Source organism: Vanacampus margaritifer, chromosome 2 (assembly GCF_051991255.1).
Source record: "Vanacampus margaritifer isolate UIUO_Vmar chromosome 2, RoL_Vmar_1.0, whole genome shotgun sequence".
In the NCBI taxonomy this organism is placed as follows: Eukaryota; Metazoa; Chordata; class Actinopteri; order Syngnathiformes; family Syngnathidae; genus Vanacampus; species Vanacampus margaritifer.
In genome coordinates this window covers 12,216,618-12,236,540 of record NC_135433.1, presented here as the reverse complement: position 1 = coordinate 12,236,540, position 19,923 = coordinate 12,216,618, and the positions used below count along the sequence as shown (strand labels likewise).

General features: G+C 43.7%; 1 protein-coding gene across 1 annotated transcript in view; it reads right to left on the bottom strand.

Annotated features, from left to right (window-relative positions):
• Positions 1–19,923, bottom strand: part of tnrc18 (trinucleotide repeat containing 18) — a 65,554-nt gene that overhangs the window by 34,585 nt on the left and 11,046 nt on the right. The window contains exons 3-11 of the mRNA XM_077555897.1: positions 14,733–14,873; positions 9,476–9,577; positions 7,589–9,337; positions 3,572–3,656; positions 3,193–3,407; positions 2,282–2,428; positions 1,917–2,101; positions 1,385–1,796; positions 1–849 (exon numbers count right to left, since the gene is read on the bottom strand). The exon at positions 1–849 is cut by the window's left edge and continues 90 nt beyond it. Coding sequence (XP_077412023.1) covers positions 1–849; positions 1,385–1,796; positions 1,917–2,101; positions 2,282–2,428; positions 3,193–3,407; positions 3,572–3,656; positions 7,589–9,337; positions 9,476–9,577; positions 14,733–14,873 — 3,885 coding nt within the window. The remainder of the gene's footprint in view (positions 850–1,384; positions 1,797–1,916; positions 2,102–2,281; positions 2,429–3,192; positions 3,408–3,571; positions 3,657–7,588; positions 9,338–9,475; positions 9,578–14,732; positions 14,874–19,923) is intronic.

Genomic DNA, 19,923 nt, shown 5'->3' with positions numbered 1-19,923 from the left:
CGCTGCTGCAGTCTGCAGACTTTTCAGTGGGCTGGACGAGCGCTGATGCCGTCTGGCTGAGCGGGTATGGCTGAGACATCTCGCTGGCTGTGAGCAGAGCAAGCATCCCCGCCATGGGATCTTCAGAAGGAACGATCAGAGGGAGTGGCGCCTCGGAGGGGGCGGGGGTTTTGGTGACATTTTCATTCCGGCTCGGAGTGTGTTGCTTTGGAGTAGTTGGTTGATGGGATTCACATGCCGCACTTGTGCCTGGCTTAGTGGATTCCTGGAGGTCCAGATCAGCTGTGATGGGCGACGAGTATTGTATTCGCTCTGGATCCTTGTAAACCACTGTTTCAGGCTCAGTTCCATCGAGTGGAGAAGAAAACGCATCCTGACACTGATATGCGTGTACCTCTATTTTGATTTGTCCATCCTTTTCTTCTAGCCTGACATCATCCACTCTCTGGCTTTGCTGCAGTGGAGGACTAGGAACCTGCGATGGTATGGGCTGAAGCTTCAACGAGCCCCCTTCGTCCTGTCTATTCTGTCGCGCTCCGACAGGACTGCAGCTACGCAGGAGAGGAATCAGTGGTTCTGGTGCCGAATCGCAACGTTGCTTTTCCACCACGGGATCCTGTTTCAGGAAGGACTCATTCATCGTCGTCAGTTTTTGTGGTTTGAGGTCAGCATCCAGCAGCCTTGAATGGAGGTGGGATGAACGCAAGGAGGTACTCAAATCCAAAGAGTGCGAATGGCGCCGTGGAAGAGCGTCTGTGTTTGTTGTTGTTTGCGCTGGGATATGATAAGTCGGGACAGGTGCACCAAAAGGAGTCGTGATTGACCGGTAAGGGTAACCTGGTGAGAGCTCTGTAACCAGAAAAAAATGGACATAAAGGTATGCAAGTTCAAACAAAAAACACACACACAAAAAAGTCGAGCGCATTGGGATTCTTAAAGGGGAAGTCAACCCAAAACATGTTGCTAGAAGTCTATACACGGTATATTCTGATTCATATTGTGTTTGTTGAATATGAATTAAACAGCAAAACCCATCCATTTTTTATTCATCTCAGGGAGCGGCCATTTTGTCACTTGCTGTCAACTGAACATGACATCACAGTTGCTCAGGTGACGACCAATCACAGCTCACCTGTTTGCTGAAGCTGAGCAATGATTGGTTGTTACCTGAGCTCTGAGCAGCTGTGATGCCAATTTTAATCAACAAATGGCAAAAATTTATCATGCTGCTTAATCATATTCCACAAACACAATATTAATCACAAATACCATGTTTAGACCAGTAGGGCTGCACAAAGGATATTGTAAAGAACATATTTGTGTTGATCTACCCTCTTTAAGGAGAAAGTCGATGACATAACTACACTAAAACTTAATCACTCACCTGAGTAGATGCCTTGAACAGCAGGTTTATGTCCATTTCTCAGCTCCCCTCTTTCAGCCTGTCCATCATTGGCAGACTCGTGTTTCGGGAGCCGTGGCGAGGCCGGAGGCGGTGAGGCCGAACACGGGGAGGGTGCGTGTGGCAGCGGCGCGGGCGAAAAAGACGACACTCTCGGCCTCCCTTCCTCTGACTTGACGTTGGTGACTGGTGAGGGCAGCAGTGGAAGCGGGGTGAGGGAGGACGTTGAGGGCGTCGGCAAACGAGACGGCGGGGGAGGCTTGCGGGGCTGGAGGACGGGTGAGGGAGATGGGGAAGATGTTGACGACGGTCGGGGTCGGGGTTTGGGTTCGGTGTTCTGCTTCTCTGCTTTGTCATCCGGTTCTGGTCGGTGCTCGCTGGCCTTTAGATGCTCCTGAAATTTATATGATACACCGCTTGGAAATGCGTTGATTGACAACTTTCCAAATAATTAGAAGAGATGATTTGGCAGCTTCCACATCTTTCAGGTCCTTTGAGCACAAACGACACTTACAACAAGCTGCGCGTTCCTCTGCAGTTCCAGAACCTGCGCCGTGTGCTGCTGGATCATGAGCAGCTCCTGTTGCCGGAGCATCTGCTGCTGGGAGAGGAGTTGGAGCTGGGCTGCATGCTGCAGCGAGGCACCCGTACCGTACACCCCCGGCCACACAGGGGTCCCGCGCTCCAATACATCTCCTCCTGCACATGAAATTAAACGGCAACAGGCGGAACATTTAAACAGCAGCATCTTGGCAGGCATCAAATGTAAAATGACAATTTTTGTATTGATGGTATTGTTACAATGATAGTATTTTCTTAGTGGTAAGGTGGTAACAAGCAGTCCACGGTAGATTTACATTGACAGAAATGCTTTTATACCGTAGTGTGGCAGGTGTTCCGTCGGGATGACTAGAAGCTTTCCAGTTTGTGAGTCTCTTACAAACTGGTAGGGTGGTGGTATGGAGCCTGTTAAGGACGGTGGGTAGCCTGGGGGAAGTGTCTGGTGCAGGGAGGAAGAGCTCAAGCCTGAGAAGGGTTGCGAATGGGAGGGAAGCGGGTAAAAGGCAGAGAAGGGAAAACCAAAGAGACACAACGACAAATATTTTCTTAAAAAAGTTCAAGACTAGCATGTTTTTTCATCCAGTATTTATACCCACTTTGAGGACATAATGAGTTGGGCTCACATTGAATTTTGCTCCTTTTGAGAGTATTGTGTTTTTCTTCCTCAAGTGTCTAGACTGGGATGGCCCTTGGGGAGCTTTGTACGCCTGCATGTGTTTTGCGTGTACAGTTAACGTGCAAGACTGAAGAAATGTGCGAGTGTTGATGCGGTTATTTCTGGACTGGGAATGAGGCATAGGTCTGGAACGTCCTGCAAAGTTCAGGAATGTCTGCGGCACTTGACCCTTGGAGGCGGCTGCTGGTGCACCAACCACTTGAGAGAAAGCCAACACTTCCCTCTGTTACTGCACCAATCCAAGACCGCTACGCAGCCGCATGTCGAATTTCGCAAGCATGTCGTATGCAAGTGTTAAACGGAGTCGGACTGTCTTTAGCACCAGGTTGAATAACTGGGATGTCAAAGAGGGCAGCATTGATGTCAGCTGAAAAGGCCCACTGTTGCACCTGCTCACATCTGGAAGTGGGGCTTTCGTTTATATATAAAATAGAAGCTGCTTTATTAGGATTTTTTATGATTAATCAGTGAATAAAATAGTTTGTGTCGAAGGATCACTTTTGTTACAAATACGTACAACCAATAAAAGCACAGAATCTATCTGTCCACATACTGTATGGTGAGCTGGGGAGCCAAACTGGAGAGGCTCCGGGGCGAGGCAGCCAGGGGTGCGAGGTCAAAGTTGATGGGTCGGGATGCCATCTCCCGGCCCCTCCGGTCACCATAAGGTTGGGGGTCATGAGGCTGGTTGTCATCATACTGGGCGTCAAGCTGCTTGAAAGCAGGGGAGGGTGCAGCTGGGTGAAGTCGGACAGCTCTTTGGGGTCTCTGCAAGGAAACAAGTTGCAAACTGCATCAACAATGTAAAAGCTGCATGAAGCAGTTGTACATAGCTGCAAGCATAATTTGAAAAAATAAATGTCTAGACTGCCAGGCTCTTTCAATCGCGGTTGTATTTAAAACAGGCCATCCCTGAAAGATGTCCGCCTCACCTGAGCATTTTGTCATCACGAACCAAACGGCCTGCGAGCATTCGGTCTTCACGATGACGGACGCGCTCTTCACCTCGTTCTTCATCTATGTTGACAACAGAGAAGTCACATTAGTTCAGGTAAAAGGTGTGTGGAAATGATGAACAGGGTTGAGACTATTTGGCTGGCCAACGCTTGACTGCACTGAATAATTAAAACTGCTGAATTTCAAAATGTGGCGTCATTATATAACACGACAACAAGGCCGTGTGCACAAGAGGTTAATTAACTGCAGGTCAGTTTGTTGACCTCAATCTGACCGACCATTCAAAATGCATCGCCACACTGTTGACCTGACAGGATGCACCGTGTTTGATGTCTCATAGCTTCCTGCTGCTCTGCTCGAGTGAACCATTCGTCACAGATCCTACACAGCGGTCAAGCCTCAATTCAATTCAACTGGATGCATTTTGAAGTCTTTCTTAATTACACCATACTGACTGTATATACTTTACATTACATGTGACACAACATGCATTTGCTTAATTAATCAATCCAAAGTCAGGCCAAATTACAAACAACTTCCAAGCCCTGACCATAACCTCATTAACCACCTTTAGGATGAACCAAAACAGAGATTGTGGCCAAAAGACAAAATTATCAACTACAACAATTTATTTCAAACTAACCGCAGCTCTAAATATATCTATAGTATACTTTGGTTTCAAAGTAGTATTTCTGGTCTTTCAACCTTCTCAGCTAACTAGCCAAGTGTCACAGTAGATTAGTGGCTGTCTGGATGCACAGTGAACTTTAAACTTGAGTTGCTAAAGATACTGCAATTCAGTGGGCAATGTCCTCACTCTATCAAGGAAAGAATAAACATGAGGATCTCTTTGCACTCTAGGCCTCCACCCGGCCAAGCTGACTCAAGGTCCCCGAGGTACAAAGATGGAGAGAGAGGTTTTTATACCACTTTGCTGAACCATTCAGAAAGAGACTTTAACCAACCCTGACATGCTCCGCAGGAAAGATTTCAAGACTGTTACCAAGGTTACAGAGAGCCTGGCCCACATGCTATCCTCTGCGCATCACAAAGCCAGTGATTAGCCACCACCTTTTATCCCTCGCTCACCTCCCTAATACTCGCTTCTTTGCATCCCATGAGAACTCTCTCATCCCATCCACCCGTCCGTCTCATCTTAACACTGCCGCCTGTCTCCATCCTTGCATCCACAACTCCTCCTGTTTGTATTTTTCCACAGCAAATCCTCTGCTGTTTGTAAAGAGCTTCTTTTGGACAGGGGGACTATTTGAGAAATCAGTCTAGCCCAGCAAGGAATAGACTAAAGCTCCTACCAGGGATGGACGTGCATGCACAACAAGATGCTAATAAACACTCCATGAGTCATCTATTGTACCTCACAAAAACTCACAGTCTTCTACACAAGTCCATCACTCTTGAGGCTCATCATTGCTTAGCAACAAACCAATGGTCTTATTGTCAATCAAGGCTTATTTGTAGCTTTGAGCCGCACTCTGTAATGCCATGTTTAATGCAGAGTGGGTGGAGGTGAGGCTGGGAACTGTAGGCAGCCCACAAGCTGCAGAAAAGAGCGGGGAGAGAGAAGGGGGCCCTGAGGTGGGACAAGGAGGGTGTGCTTTGCCAAATAACTCAGAAGTAGAGACATTGAAGGAAATGAAAAGAGAGCAGAGGATGAAAAAAAAAAACACTTGGAGCTGTGAGAGACAGAAAAGAGACATTTGGATAGAGACAGAAATAAGAGCAAAGACAGAAGGGTGCAAAGGGAAAGCCAATTGACTTGCCAAAATGAGCCCAACAACAAAATGCATCATATGACGCAATTAGTAATCTGGACAAAAAGATCCCAATCCCATTATAGGCATGAATGCTTTCAAGTCAGACAGAGCTGAAAAAATATGACTTTGAGCCAAAGAAAAATGAATCATTATTAATTCATAGAAACCTAAATGAGATGATTTGCTCTTGGTTCATTTAATGAAGTAGATCTAAGTTCCCTGCAGAATCACTGGGAGAGAGCTGCAAAGGAGCATGCGATTTGAAGGCAAAAGGCAAAACAAAGTTTAATAGGAAATGTTGCACATTTACACGCCGCCAGACACTGTCAAATACTGGGAACAGGCGAGTACCGACACCAGATATCCATATCGAGCTAATACCCATCTGGATTTCAAGGTATCTGTACTCGTGATGGGGACCGATACCAGTATCAGCTGCCCTCTTGTGGCCGTTTTATGATCAGGAACTCAAAATGACAAATAAGAAGAATAGAAAATTGCCATTATTTCATGCCAATTTATAAGGGGAAGTCAATCCAAAAATGTTCGTTACAATATGTTTAATGCAGCCCCACTAATCAAAACACGGCATTCTGATTAAGATTGTGTTTGTGGAATATGAGTTAAGCAGTGAAATTATTACTAGTTTTCATCAACCATCTCCAGGAGCGGCCATTTACCCACTTGCTGTCACCTGAAAATGATATTAGAGTTGCTCAGGGCTCAGGTAATGACCAATCACGGCTCACCTGTTTTCTGAATTTGAGCCGTGGTTGGTTGTTAGAATCCTGAGCAACTGATGTTATTTTCAGTTGACAAAAAGTGGCAAAATGGCTCAAAATGGATTTTGCTGCTTAACATATGTTCCACAAACACCATATTAATCCGAATGACATGTTTAGGCTAATGGGGGGCACGTACAGCATATTGTAAAGAAAATATTTGGGTTAACTTCCCCTATAAAGAAAAATGCTACATTGTGATGTATCGGTCTTTAAAAGGTACAGTGTGTAATACTTGACCACAAGATGTCGCCAAATAATAGAATACAGCCGAAGGGCATGCCTTTCGAAGCACGCGGACTACGGTTACTCAGAGAGACCAAACTTCGCAAGCCTACCACCAATGTTATTATTGTCGTGAGCGAGGGAGCATCTCGGCAAGCGACAGCGACTTGGCAGCAAGCGACGCTGAAAGACCGAGAGCGCTGGAGGTAGCAGGAGCAGCTAACAAGAATGGCTAATTGGAGATAGCCGAGCCACAGGCTGGATCGAGGGCTAGTCAGGTCAATCATCTTTATTTATACACAGGGATGTGATTTGACCAAAGTGAAATTATCTGAAAATTTAGCCGGAGGTCTGGGGGCCGCTGGCACCCAGCTAGGTCCAGGGCAGTGCCCTGGTGGGGGGACAAGGGGGGCGAAGCCCCCCGGAGCTCATGGGTTTTCCGTGTTTTTAAGTACTTTCAATGCACTCACATGACAAAGAAATAGACAAAACAACAGCATAAATTTTCAATGTATATTGAACTATCCCATATAAAATGTCAGTTTTAGTCAACTCAAAATCAGTCACATTCAAAAACATTGGACTGCCTTTGCTTTTAAAAACTATCACTGAGAATATCATCATATCTAACTAATGTGATTACTAAGTTAACACATAAATAATGTTGAAGAGTTCAAATTTCATGAACAAATAATTGTATCATGACCAAATGAAAAGTAACTCATATTAGAGCATACCACAAATGTCTTTGTTATAGCAGAAGATGTTATCTGTCGGAGTCATGTGCATACGCAATGAACTACTAAAAAAATAAAAATAAAAAAAAAAAGCGGAATTTTTTTTTGGGGGGGGAGGTAAAAAAAGCGGAATTCCGCGAATTAGCGGAAAAATCACATCCCTGTATATAGCAGTGGAAGAAGCTAGTAAAGGCTTTATTATTAATTAACTAATGATTTATTATTATCTGTCATTGTTTTAGGGAGGAAATGTTATGTATCAAAAGTACTTGTTATATCAATATCGGCGACTACTGAAGAGTACTGTAACGTACTGGTATCGGTCTGGGAAGAAAAAAAAAGTGGTCTTGAATATCCCTCTAAATTGCACATCAATGTGTGATGTGAAGTTACTAATCTCCGATGCACAGGTGTGGAAAAGGAAGGTCCCAACATTGATTTGCCCCCATCTCCCAGCAAAAAACAATCATTACCTTTAATAGCTGTTGGCAGCAGGGTTCTCTGCGGGTCTGAGGATGCGGTGGTCTGTTTACTGCTGGTGCTCTCTCTCTGCCGGGCCACAGCAACAGCAATGCCAACAGGAGGGTGGCGCACCTCGCCCTCAATCTCTCGACCAAAGGAGCGGGCGCTGTCGGGCCGATCCTGCTCTCGTTTCATCTGGGGAGGCACCCTTATTGACCCAGAAGTACTTGAGCCAACAACTGACCTCTCTCTGTCTCTTTCCCGCTCTCGATCACCTTCCATCACAATACTAGCCAAACCTCCGAAGGGCCCTCGGGTGTCCGCCGTGAGCCTGGAGGAAGAGGCGGGTCCCTCAGCAGCAAAATTGCCACTGTATTTAATGAGACTCTGCATGGCTGACACCTCCGAGGGGCCAGAAGCTCTCTCTCCACCAGCGGACACTCCTGGTCGGTAAAGGGCTGACGGGTCCAAGTAGAGCCTCTGACTCCCTTCCTCACCCGTGCGGCTCTGTCCATGCTCGGTGGCGTGCGTTTGCGGGGAATGCCTCTGAGAGTTAGCGTTAGTGGCGGGACGGTTGTTTGTGTGGGGGGAATGAGAAATCTGTGTGTGTGACGGCTGACTGTGCGGAGAAGACTGCGTGTGTCCGTGTTGGGCGGCGAGGGCAGCCATGTGATTGGTAGCGTAGTTGGTCAAAGGACTGATGGAATTCCAATTTCTCTCCGGCCCAGACCGCTCTATGCCCAAACGACTCGAGTGTTTGGACATGTCGCGCGCTTCCGGGCTAAACCGTGATTGATTGGAAGAGTGAGAAGAGTCCTGGCTTCGTTTGCCAATCGAACCATTGGAACAAATGATAGAACCTTCCTCTCGATGATTGCCCGAGTCACCAGACTGGGAAAGTCGAGGATGTTCTATCAGGCTCCTCTCCGAAAACCTGTAAGTTTCCCGTTCCAGCTCTTTATCATTCTCTCGCTCTCTGTCTCTGTATTTGTCACCGTGCTTGTCGCGGGCCTGCGATGCGATCTGGATGGGCCCGACCCGCTCATCATAAACCTCCACAGAAGGTACGTATGTCGGCGCGCTGACTCTTTGCTCTCTCTCTCTGAGCGTGTGGGGGAGGGGCACTGAAGTGTTGGAGGGCTGCAGGGAAGGAGGAAGGGCGTAAGAGAAGTGGAGTGTCCCTGCCTGCGTCGAGTCATTCCTCCTTTGTCGTTCTGAGTGAGACGCTGTCAGCAAGTTTGAGTTATTAGCGTTTGCGTTAGAGTGATGGTGGGCTCTGGAGCCCGCCTCCCCCTCCCGACACCCTCGGTCCGTTTCGTGTCCAAGGAGCCTGCTCATGCCTCTGCCCCCACCTGGAGGGAAGGAGGGGAGCACAGGTGATGGCCTTGACCTGGCCTCCCCTGTGGCGGGCTGAGAGCTTGATTTTGGTTGATGGTGGTGCGGATGTAGCGACCAACCATCTCTCTCCAACGTGTCCCTTTCCCTCTCTTTCTCTCGCTCCTTATCTCCATGGCGCCCGCGGCGGTCTTCCTCACTCCTCCCATCCAGCGTGAGGTCCACCACACTGTGCGGTCGCAGCTCCTCCCGTGACCGCTCTCGGTCTCTGTTATTTTCACGTTCCCCCCGATAGGACCTTTCTCTGCCCGCGTCTCGGGATGCCTTTTGGGGTGGAGTCGAGCTGGAAAGGGTGCTTTGAGGAGCAGATGGTGGGTGGGGGTGCAGGGGTGACTGGCTAACAGCAGCTGGCAGGAAAAAGCTCTCTAAAAACAGACAGAAACAAAAATAAGAACACTAACCTCAAATGCACACTTTTGGGCATGAGGACAAATTAGATGCTAGAGTGCATCCACAGTAGCAATATTTAGAGTGGGGGGAAAAAAAGGAAGACAGTGACTGACCTTTATGGGATTCATAGAGGTGATTTTGGGAGATTGAGGGTGGGTCCAAGTGCCCCAATGATAGGTAGGGACTTGAGTACAGGCTGCCAGGAAGAGGGTAGCCTAGAGACATAAACAGTACGCATCATTTGATTATGTTTAGAAATAGCACAACAGAACTGCACCCCTGGTCCATTTAATCCACTTTCAATTGTGTACAGTGCTCAACATAATTAAGCTTACTCCAACACATTTGTTTAAAAAACCTGGAGATTATTTTCTTTTTCGTTGACGTTTGTTAACGTGCACACACAAAATGCAACGACCAATCATGGCTGACCCGTTTTCTGAAGCTGAGCCGTGATTGGTTGTTACCTGATACCTGAGTGAGCAACTGTGATGCTGTTTTCACTTGACAGCATGTCACAAAATGGTCGTATCCTGAGATGGATGAAAACGGTTGGATTTTGCTGTTTAATTCATATTCAACAAAGGCAATATTAATCACAATGTTGTGTAGTGAAGGTGCATAGAACATGTGCGTTGTAATGAATATTTTTGGGTTGACTTCCCCTTTAAGAGAAACCACAAAAATTCAAATTTTGTCGTGCTCTCTGAGAACATTTTTTTTTTAAAAAGACTTTTCCTGGCACTCATTTAATTTGAATGGTGAATATACATATTTGAGCCCACTAAGAAATTTGGACAATAGCCAGGCAAGCAACAGATTTAAAAATAATAATAATAATACAAATAAAAAATAATAATAAATTTTTTTTAAAAAGCTTTTACTAATCATAGCAATAATGATAGCCTATCATCCTTACAAAGTGTCACCCTCTTAAAATAACTGCCCAAGTCAAGTGTCACCCTCTTAAAATAACTGCCCAAGTCATTTTTTGCACACAAAAAAATAAAAAATTTCCTAAATCATCTCCTCATGACGCATATGGTTTCATTATTTTGTGTTTCCTGAAAAGTCTGAAAAAAAATAACATAGGCAATTATTTTAAGAAGGCGTCGAAATACAGAATGTTTACTAGTATGTTTGGTATGTCCCATGTCCTCCAACACAATAATATTACAGGTTCATTTGCAATTGGGGGCGACATGGATCAGTGGTAGAGTGGTCGTCTCCCATCAGTGAGGTTGTGGGTTCGATCCTCACCCCTGGTGAACATGTCGAAGTGTTTTTGAGCAAGACACGGAACACCGATTCACTTGGCAGCAGCCAACCATCGGTTTGTGTGAATGGGTCAATGTGAGGCATTGTAAAGCACTTTGGGCACCATATGGTGTAGTTAAAGCGCTATATAAAAAAACAGCCCATTTACCATTTTGCAATAGCAGTAAAAGGCTAGCCAGGCAAGCCACACCCACTATCTTGAAAGTAAGAAAGTGGGTCTGGACAGGCTCCATTGGCCGCTGTTCATCTCTGTTCAAAACAAACTGCTGGGACATATTCTTCGCGAGCAATGTCACTCTTCAGCGGTGGAAGTCTATCCTCATATAACTTTCAAGATGGCGCACGGGAGCGACAATAGTTTTTATTTGGCATTTAACTCTGTTTCAATTGACCAGAAACACAGCCATTAAAACGCCAGCAGCTGACGGCACTGGAAGTATTTACTGTATTTACTCGCAATCGCAAAAAGTGAAGCCACCGGCAGCCATCTTACGTTCCCATTAGCTAAGTTTGCCTAACTTGAACACACCAATTTCTTTGCATCATTTTCACGTTATATTCTATCTCCATGGTGAAAAATGCCACCGTGTATCGCACACGGTTGCACTAATACGACTGGGAGAAAAATGCACATTTCACAGGTAAGAATGTGATTCCACAATGCGCAGAATGTCAGCCATGTTTACTGTATTCTCCAATTACGGCAACTACACTAGAGCTGTGTCTGAATGTGCACACTATTCCCTATATAGTGCATTGGGTCACGCCATTTTGTAGGGGTGACTGAATGTCCAAAAGAAAAAATGTAGGGCACTCAAAATTACCCACAATGCACAATCAACTGGTTAATTTGATGAAGGTGGGAAGTCAGAGTTATCCCACTCTAACTGTCACAGTTCCGACCTCAAAGTGTTCGAGGCAAATGTAAACAACAAAGATGGCTGATTCCGATAAATTGTTCGTTGTTCTGGTTAACGCAGTCATTCCAAATCACGTTGTGTTACGTGAACCTATTTCAAATAACTGAATTAAAGTACCAGTACATAAATACTGTATAAATAAATATCTGTTTAAAATATTGTAAATTAGGTTTTGCCATTCACGGTCTGTCTCTCAATGGGGGTCGCCATTGTCGAGTGACGTCAGATTGAAGCCGGTGACTTGGTGTCCTTTTTTCCCTCCGGCTTTGCAACTCGAATGTACGAGTTCAAAGGGGCGTTCCCGTGCTCACTTCCTGGTATGAAGTCGGACAAGTCCCACTTTCCTTGAATGCAGCAAAAGGCCACAATTCATTGAGAGTAGGGGAAAAAATGGCGCAAGCAACACTGCAAGCATGAGAAGCAAATCGGTGAATTAACTATACACTACGAAAATAAAATACAGTTTTAATTTTTTTTTATTCACAATAAATATTCAGAGATTTGTACGCTGCTGCATCATGACAGGTACGGACGGTAGTTACGTGGTATTCGACGAGGAGCAAGCAGTTAACTGGCTGTCCGAATTGCCAAACAGAGTGGCGGAACTATATATTAGGCTACTATATAGTGCCGGACTATACAGTATAGTGAATGAGGGGGTAAGGGATTAGGGCGGACAATCGGACACAGCCCTGATCAAAATATTTAGGAAGTGGCTTTTCCGTCATTACGTCCACTTTTCACTTATTGGTTCATTCCACTGTCTGTCTGCTCATGTTTGCCCTGCCTCAAAAATGTTTTTTAAATGAGACTTGCGACCAGGCTAGTAAAAGTGAGTGACCAGCCATACATACTTAATATATTTCAAACCCAGCATTTAATATTTGAGTGCCTGAAGGAGAAAATACTGATTAAAAGAAATAGTTGTGGCTCAGATCCACTTAAGAGAATATGCCTGCACTTAGAACCACTTAAGAAACTTGGCCTGATTACAGAACATTCTACCTGGCAAAGCAACACATCACGTTTCAAAGTTGGATTGCTGCTTTCATAAACATACAATATCCTTCATCCTATACGGCTACTTGATAGTTCCCATATTCACGCAGCATTACAGCGATTTTACCAGTTTATAAAACTGTGTATGTTAATTTTTTTTTTGTTCGACCCCTCCAATTTAAGCCAAAAAAGATTGATTAAATTATTGGCCTCACATTCATTGAAGCTAAGCACAGAAGGAAAATAAAATGAATTGGGGTCATAGTCTGAATGCTTATCTGAGCTTCCTATTTGAGCATGACAACATCTGGCATACTTCATGTCAGACTTTGTACACTTGTTTCTTTTTCTCCCCCTGCTCTCAGTTGTTCCATACGTGAGGTCAGCAGTGGGCTCGAATCTGCCTCGGAGCCAGCTGTTGCTCTCAGAGACCAGTTCTTAATATAGGAGAAAAAAAAGTATCTTCCCTTTATTTCCATGCTAGCAATGTGCTTGTTTGTAATGCCTATGCTAACTGGTGTTGCCACACATTCCCACATGCCCAGAAAAACCTTGCCAAAGCATCTCGAAAGATGTCGCAGCCATTCCAGTGTGAAACGCTGAAGAGCAGAACCAGCGTGTAAATATGTCTATGTCTATATGTCTTGTGAGAGGCAGAAATTGAGAGGTGAGCAGTGCTGCTGCGTGGAGGAAGGCACAGTGAGGTGGAAATATTAAAGGCACTGTTAGACTGAGAGGGCAAATTAATGCAGGGTAGCTTTATCACTAAGCTTCCTTTAAACACAGCAAACATCTAGCATTCATCCCTCACAGCTTTCATAGAGAATTCCTGTAACGCGTGGGTGTGTCCAAACCACATCCAAAATCGGACTCTTAGCTGCTGCCCAGAAATGCTTCCAATTTTTACCTTCAGGTGCTGCTACAACCAGGCACCAGGCATTGCGAACCGCCTTTAGGCCATGAAGGATTTTATTTATATCTGTATCTACTGTATGGCCTCTTGAATCAGCAGGGTTTGTTGTTTTTTTTTGCAAAAAATAAGTTTTTCAGCCAAGTACTCCCCGCCAACTAGCACAAAGCATTTCTGATTTAAAAATAACAAGAAAAAAAAATGACTTAAAACCGAGTGATGTACCATCATTGTCTGATTTATTAAACTTTGGAACTCTATTTGTATTTATGTGGTCTCGAACTATTTGGAAATAAAAAGATATAACGAGAAAAAAAAACAGAAATACCTAATTAATGTAATTATAAATAAAGATTTGTTCACATACACATTATTAGCAACATAAATTGTCATCTTTTGGGGTCGCAGTAAAGATGTGTTCTCAAAAAGAAATAATTAACTGCATTTCTAAATAAAGTTTTCACGTGATTGACAGGTGATTCTAGGTGGCATAAATTGGGTAGAACCATTCTGATATGGGAGAGATGCTGGGTTTTTAGGACACTGAAATTGAATACCCTACTGAATATAAAATACATTTTATGAACTACTATGTTTCTGAAATATTTACATATACTTTTTAAATATATTTTAAAATCTCACATACCCCCTGGAGTGTCTTCAGGTACCCCCATTTGAGAACCACTACAGTATAGCCTTTCCCAGATGCCATTGCAACTTGCAAGACATGCCTCATTCAATGCTTCCTACCCCTCTAACCAGTAAAGAGGGCACACACATTCAATCACTTAGTAAATTTAAGAAGGAGAGCACAGAGGACGGAGACTTCCCAGGAGGAGACAAAGACACTCATACATCCATACATGCATACACATTTGTGTTGAAAAGCTAGGTCAGGGAGAGAGAGAAATGTTGAAAAGTGGGGCAGGAGAGGGAGTTGAAGAGCATGTTGGGCAGGGGGCTTTTTAAAAAAAGAACAAAAGCCGATAACACATTAGAGCGAGTTGTGGCAGGTGAAAAAAAAAAAAGTGAGACTGGCTGACTGCAGGAAAGAGGAAGTGAGACACATTTAGGACAGAGCCAGGAGCAGAGCTAACAGCAGAGAAATGGGCGGGGGGGAGGGGGGGGTGTAAGTGATGAGACAACCAGGAAGAAGAACAGGCCTCTGGGGGCAAATGGCGAGTGCCGAGTGACAGCACTCTCTCGGCAACGCCACGTCATTTGTCTTTTATGGTGCCGATTGATGGACTTGCATGTATTTACCTTCGTGAGCATGTGATGCCCAAAGCTGAGCCATAGGCAAACCACTGGGATTGGCTGTTCTGTATGCGGGGTCAGAGGTCAGGGGGGAGGGGCATGGATAACCAGCCAGGAAGGGATTGGATCCCGTTGGGAAGGCATCACCTGGAAAAAAAAAGGACTGTCAGTCACCATAGTAACCACCACTAACAAAGTAATAACCAGCCAAAGCCAATCAATAGACAGTACTATTTAGAATACATATTAACGGTATGAATCGCTGCTGAGGATGTAAGCATGTGAAAGAAGACGACATTTGTTTGTTTTTTTAAGACATAAAATTATTTAATCACAAGGTGACATTCTCTTCTAGGAATGACATCTTTATTGAGAGGAAATATAGAATAATCAGGCTTAACTCAACCTGACTTCTTTTTTTTTTTAACACAAGGGCACCTTGTGTTGAGCTGAGCTGAGCCAAACTCTGCTGCAAGGATTTGCATTTCAACAAGTTTGAGTGTATCGCAGACATTTTAGGTGTCAACCATTCCAGCTTTTCACACTACACTACGACAAACTGTTGTCAAAGTCATATAATTTAGAATTCAATCAATAGTTTCAGGGGATGAAAAAAAAAAAAATCACAGAAATCCACAGGTCCAATTGCTGCCCCTTTAAAACACATCTGGCAATATCAAAGTTGAGCTCAAGAACATGTTTTATTTTACCTGTGGTAAACTTATTCAATATGTGTGAGGTAATGTTGAATTTTTGTTAAGGTTTTATGATGCCAGCAGTTTGGTCATGGTTTGTGACCGAATCTAAATTAAAAAAACAAAAACAAACTGTGTTCGATGTGTGTAGCGCAATGTGTGTAGCCTTTTATTATGTCTACTATTGGCTACACAGTATTCCCTTTAGGGCTCAATGTTATTCGGTTTTATTAGGTTTATTTCAGATTCAGCAGACATCATTCCTAACTTGATTATCATAACAAACAGGCATCAGTTGGACCATGATGATGTCCACTGCGTCTATTTAACTCACGCTAACCTCATTATAGACACATGCAGGACGCACTGTTCAAAGAATGCTGAAATCAAACAACGTTTAAAACCTAACCCTTGTAAGACAGAAACCCTCGACTCAGCAATGATACTTTTATCAGGCTATTTTTAAGTAGGCTCATCCAAGCACTATCAGACCATTAGCAATCTTTGAACCTTTGAACTATTGCTGCTTCCTCCAATCGCATATCTTAAGAGCTCGAAAAAGGTTTCACGTTTAACTGAGGTGTTCCACCATTCACCCCGCCACGCCCCTGACCAGACCATTAACCAAAAGCAGCGCAGAGCCATTACACTGATAAAACTATCCATGTGTGTAGGGGAAACGGTGCTTTCGCCTCTTCCACATGGGGGTAGGGGAAAGAAGTCTGCGTGTGTACTCATCCTATCTTATGGGAATCAAGATTCAAGACACGCCAATAAATACACATTTCCAATTAATCACCAACATAGACCTGCACACTCACATTCAGCATTATGTGGAATCGTGGCTCCTTCTATGCACTGCCCAATTACACAGATTTAGTCAAGTGGCTCCAAGTTTGTATGTGTGTCTTTGCCACATGAGTAAACGTTCAGTGTTTGTGTGTGTGCGCGTGCCGTATGATCACCAACATGTGCAAACAGTTCTGTATTTTCAGTGAACGCTCGTTGAAAGAGGCGTGTGGCCACCAAGTGCACATATTTTGTTTAAACACCGGCACACAATGCACACTCACGCACACAAAAAGGAAAAGGGAAAAGAAAAATGACAAGATGTGTAATGGAGAGGGAACAGAAAAGTGTTTGTTGTAACTACAGCTGCTGTACTATACACAGTAGGGGTGTTGGAAAAAATTGATTCGGCAATATATCGCGATATTACAGTGCGCAATTCTCGAATCGATTTAATATGTGGCCAAATCGATTTTTAAACATCAATTTTTTATGGGAATATTCAACATAATGTCTTACTTAGGGTTAGGATTTACACTTTAAGCATGGAAGAATGTTATAGTAATGGAACATTAAGTCTTAATATTTGATTTCAGTGCTGTTCAAACATGAAACAGACTGCAACCTGTTTGTTAAATGCAGCGGCTCAGTTATAAGCTTGAATTTTCAGATAAATACATTTTCATACAAATCTTACAGTGTACATGTACAAGTTTACTGATTAGTATTTTCTAAATTTGAGTTAAAAAAAAGAAAATCGCAATAATCAATTTACAGATTCGTATCGGGATAATTCGTTATCGTATCGAATCGTGACCTATGAATTGTGATACGAATAGAATCACCAGGTACTAGGCAATTCACATCCCTAATACACAGTCCTTCTCAAATAAGGTGGTGAGCCTCCTTTGGGCACGGTGCGATGCCAGGGGGGCATGTGTGACCCTAGGGATTTATTTATTTATTTGTTGCCGTACTAAAATAAAGTGTAATTGCACATCCACTACAGTAAGTGGCAGTGGCGCTCTCATTGTCAGAGACTGCACCAGGACCATTAGCTCCTCCGCTGCGGTGTACTTACAACAATTTTACAGACCAGCATACCAGTATTATAGTCGCAGCAGAGAGTTTGGGCTGAATATATATTACCCCAACCCCACTGGGGAAGTGTAACAAAAAAAATGACTGAGAAGCACCGTTATAACCCAAAATAAATGCATTGTGTTTTCCTCCTGAGACTTTGTGTGTGTGTGTGTGGGGTGGCATTTGTACAATTACCAATATTGTTGTGGGGATTTTTCCATTTTTTGTGGAACATGTTTAGACTAAGCCAATGAATTGTTTTAACAGTACAAAATTCTTTTTGTTGTTCTTACATAACAGCAGGAGCTTGACTACAGTATTCAGTGACATTTACACACACACACACATTTTCTTTGTGGTGAGAAGCAGATGTGCCATTACCATGGCATCTTCTTGCTCATTTATTCCCTTTTGTCAGTAGTTAGCAATGAAAGAAAAACTCTGCCACAGATCTCTCTAATACAGCAAATGTAAGGTCAGTATAAGGGATTAATATAGCCACAACTTGCTTGTAGCATGTAGTCACACACTTTTTACACACGGTGCAGCCAATCACCAGCTGCCGAGTGGGTTTAATTCCTCGGCAGATCACATTCCTTCAGGGCAAAGATCAGGGTCGCACAAAAAAAAACGGCACGTAAAGCAGCACAGTTGCCCCAGTAGAGTATGGATCATTCTTAGCATCACAGCTGCCTACAGGCCCAGGCAGGCTCCATGTGTGCACACACGCATAAAAGGTGTGTCAAAAAGTTCCAAGACTGGTGTCCCAAAAGATATTTAAAATCCAAACTGATATTGTCAACATCTTGAAAATGGAATTAGAATTGGAATTTAGATGTTTCTGGGGTTGGTGAAAGACTCTGGTTTGTAACCCGGTGGGTAGTAGGTGATGTCTGGTCGGTGCTGGATTTCACTTTCCTTTCTTTTCTTTGATCCATCCTCAAGTCTCCTGTCAACCTCACGACTCTAGCTGGATTTTGAAGTATTCGGTTTAGGGGAACGGTATGGGATTTTTTTAAATAGGTTTTAGGTGAACTAATGAGTACACACTCACACATGCACACGTACATACAAAATAAATAAATAAAAAATAAATAAATACAAAAAAAGAGCAATGATGATGACATGTCAAATCGGTAAAATTACCGAATGAACAATACTGAGCTCTTAAAAAAAAAAAAAACATCAATATGGGTCCTCTTGATGATGCCCTTGAGCTTGGGAAAGAGGGGTGGGGATGGGGGAAAATCACACAGAACCAGTTTGGGGGCATAAGGAGGTTGCTTTATCATAGCGACATTCTTCTCAGTCGGGAACTGTCAGATGCTCCGGGCACTGTGAGCAAGCATGTTGGCACGGTGAAGCAGTCATGAGTTCATGCCACAGCTCTCGCTTCTTCTCGTGCACTGAATTAAGCAAAGCAGCAGGATTTCTTAGTTGATCATCTGGTCCAAATTTCGTAGTTTGCAGCTTGAGTAGTGGGGTTCAGATATAGTCCTGGGACTTTTCTGACACAACTCAAGAAATTTTGTGGCGAGTGGGGGGAAATACCATCCTAAAATCCATCTTAGCTTTTCTTCACAGTGGAGGCAAAAGTAAAGGGAACGGAATAGCAAAAGAGAAAACATTTGTTCTCCTCGCTCCAGAAACAACAGCCAAAATATCTCTTTAAATATTTTGGAATTAGTCTAATTACTTCTCTGGCCTTCTACCAAGCCTTTCTTTTCCTTCATCTCTCAACCCTTCACCATCCCATCTTTTTCCCACCCCAGTCCATTCACTTCACACGCGCACACAAACAGCTCTCACTTCACACGATTGTTACTTTGCCATATTGGTGTGATTGGGTTGCCAGGAAACATGCTCTGACTCCAAGCATCATCTGAGCCTCCGTGTTCAGATCCTCGATAAAAGCGACTGAAAGGTCTGTTGGAAATCAATTCGGGGAAAGATGCTGCCTAACCAATTGCCGACAGTGGAATCAGTGATTTGGACTTGGTGGGGAAACAAACATGTGCACAAATCAATGAATGATTTAACAAAAAATTGATCATTAAAAAAAGCAATATTGAAATGGGTACAAAAGCAAGATGCAAGTAAACAAAAAATATACATCAGGAAAGTCCTCCACAGACAAACACACACGCACACACATACACCATCTGTTATCCATCAGTAGTTGGAGGGATTTTGGCGGGTGTGGGTGTGTGTTGGGTGGGGGGATCAATTGATTTCTGTTTTTTATTTCCTCCAAGAAGAAACAAACTATAAAAACTGTGCTCTGTTTCCAGTCTCCGCCACCACCAAGCAACACAGTGCCACTGGTGAACGTAACAAGAACCTTTTCTTTCCATTGTACAAGAGAAGGCGGATGTAGATTTACAACACAGACATTCACGTGTGAAAGTCTGAAACGATTACATACTGAGTATGTGGCATTACTGAAAAATATGTTTTAGATTATCTGTGACTGCCATTTGCTGCTCTTTGATACAATGATTTAAAACCACAGCGGTGACCATTTTCCCAGCTGATAATCAAATAATTTAGTATGTCAGCAGTGAAGCCGTCTTGGTATCTCAAGTATCTCCTGCAGTGCACATACTTTGGAAACAAAGCTCAATCAGTAG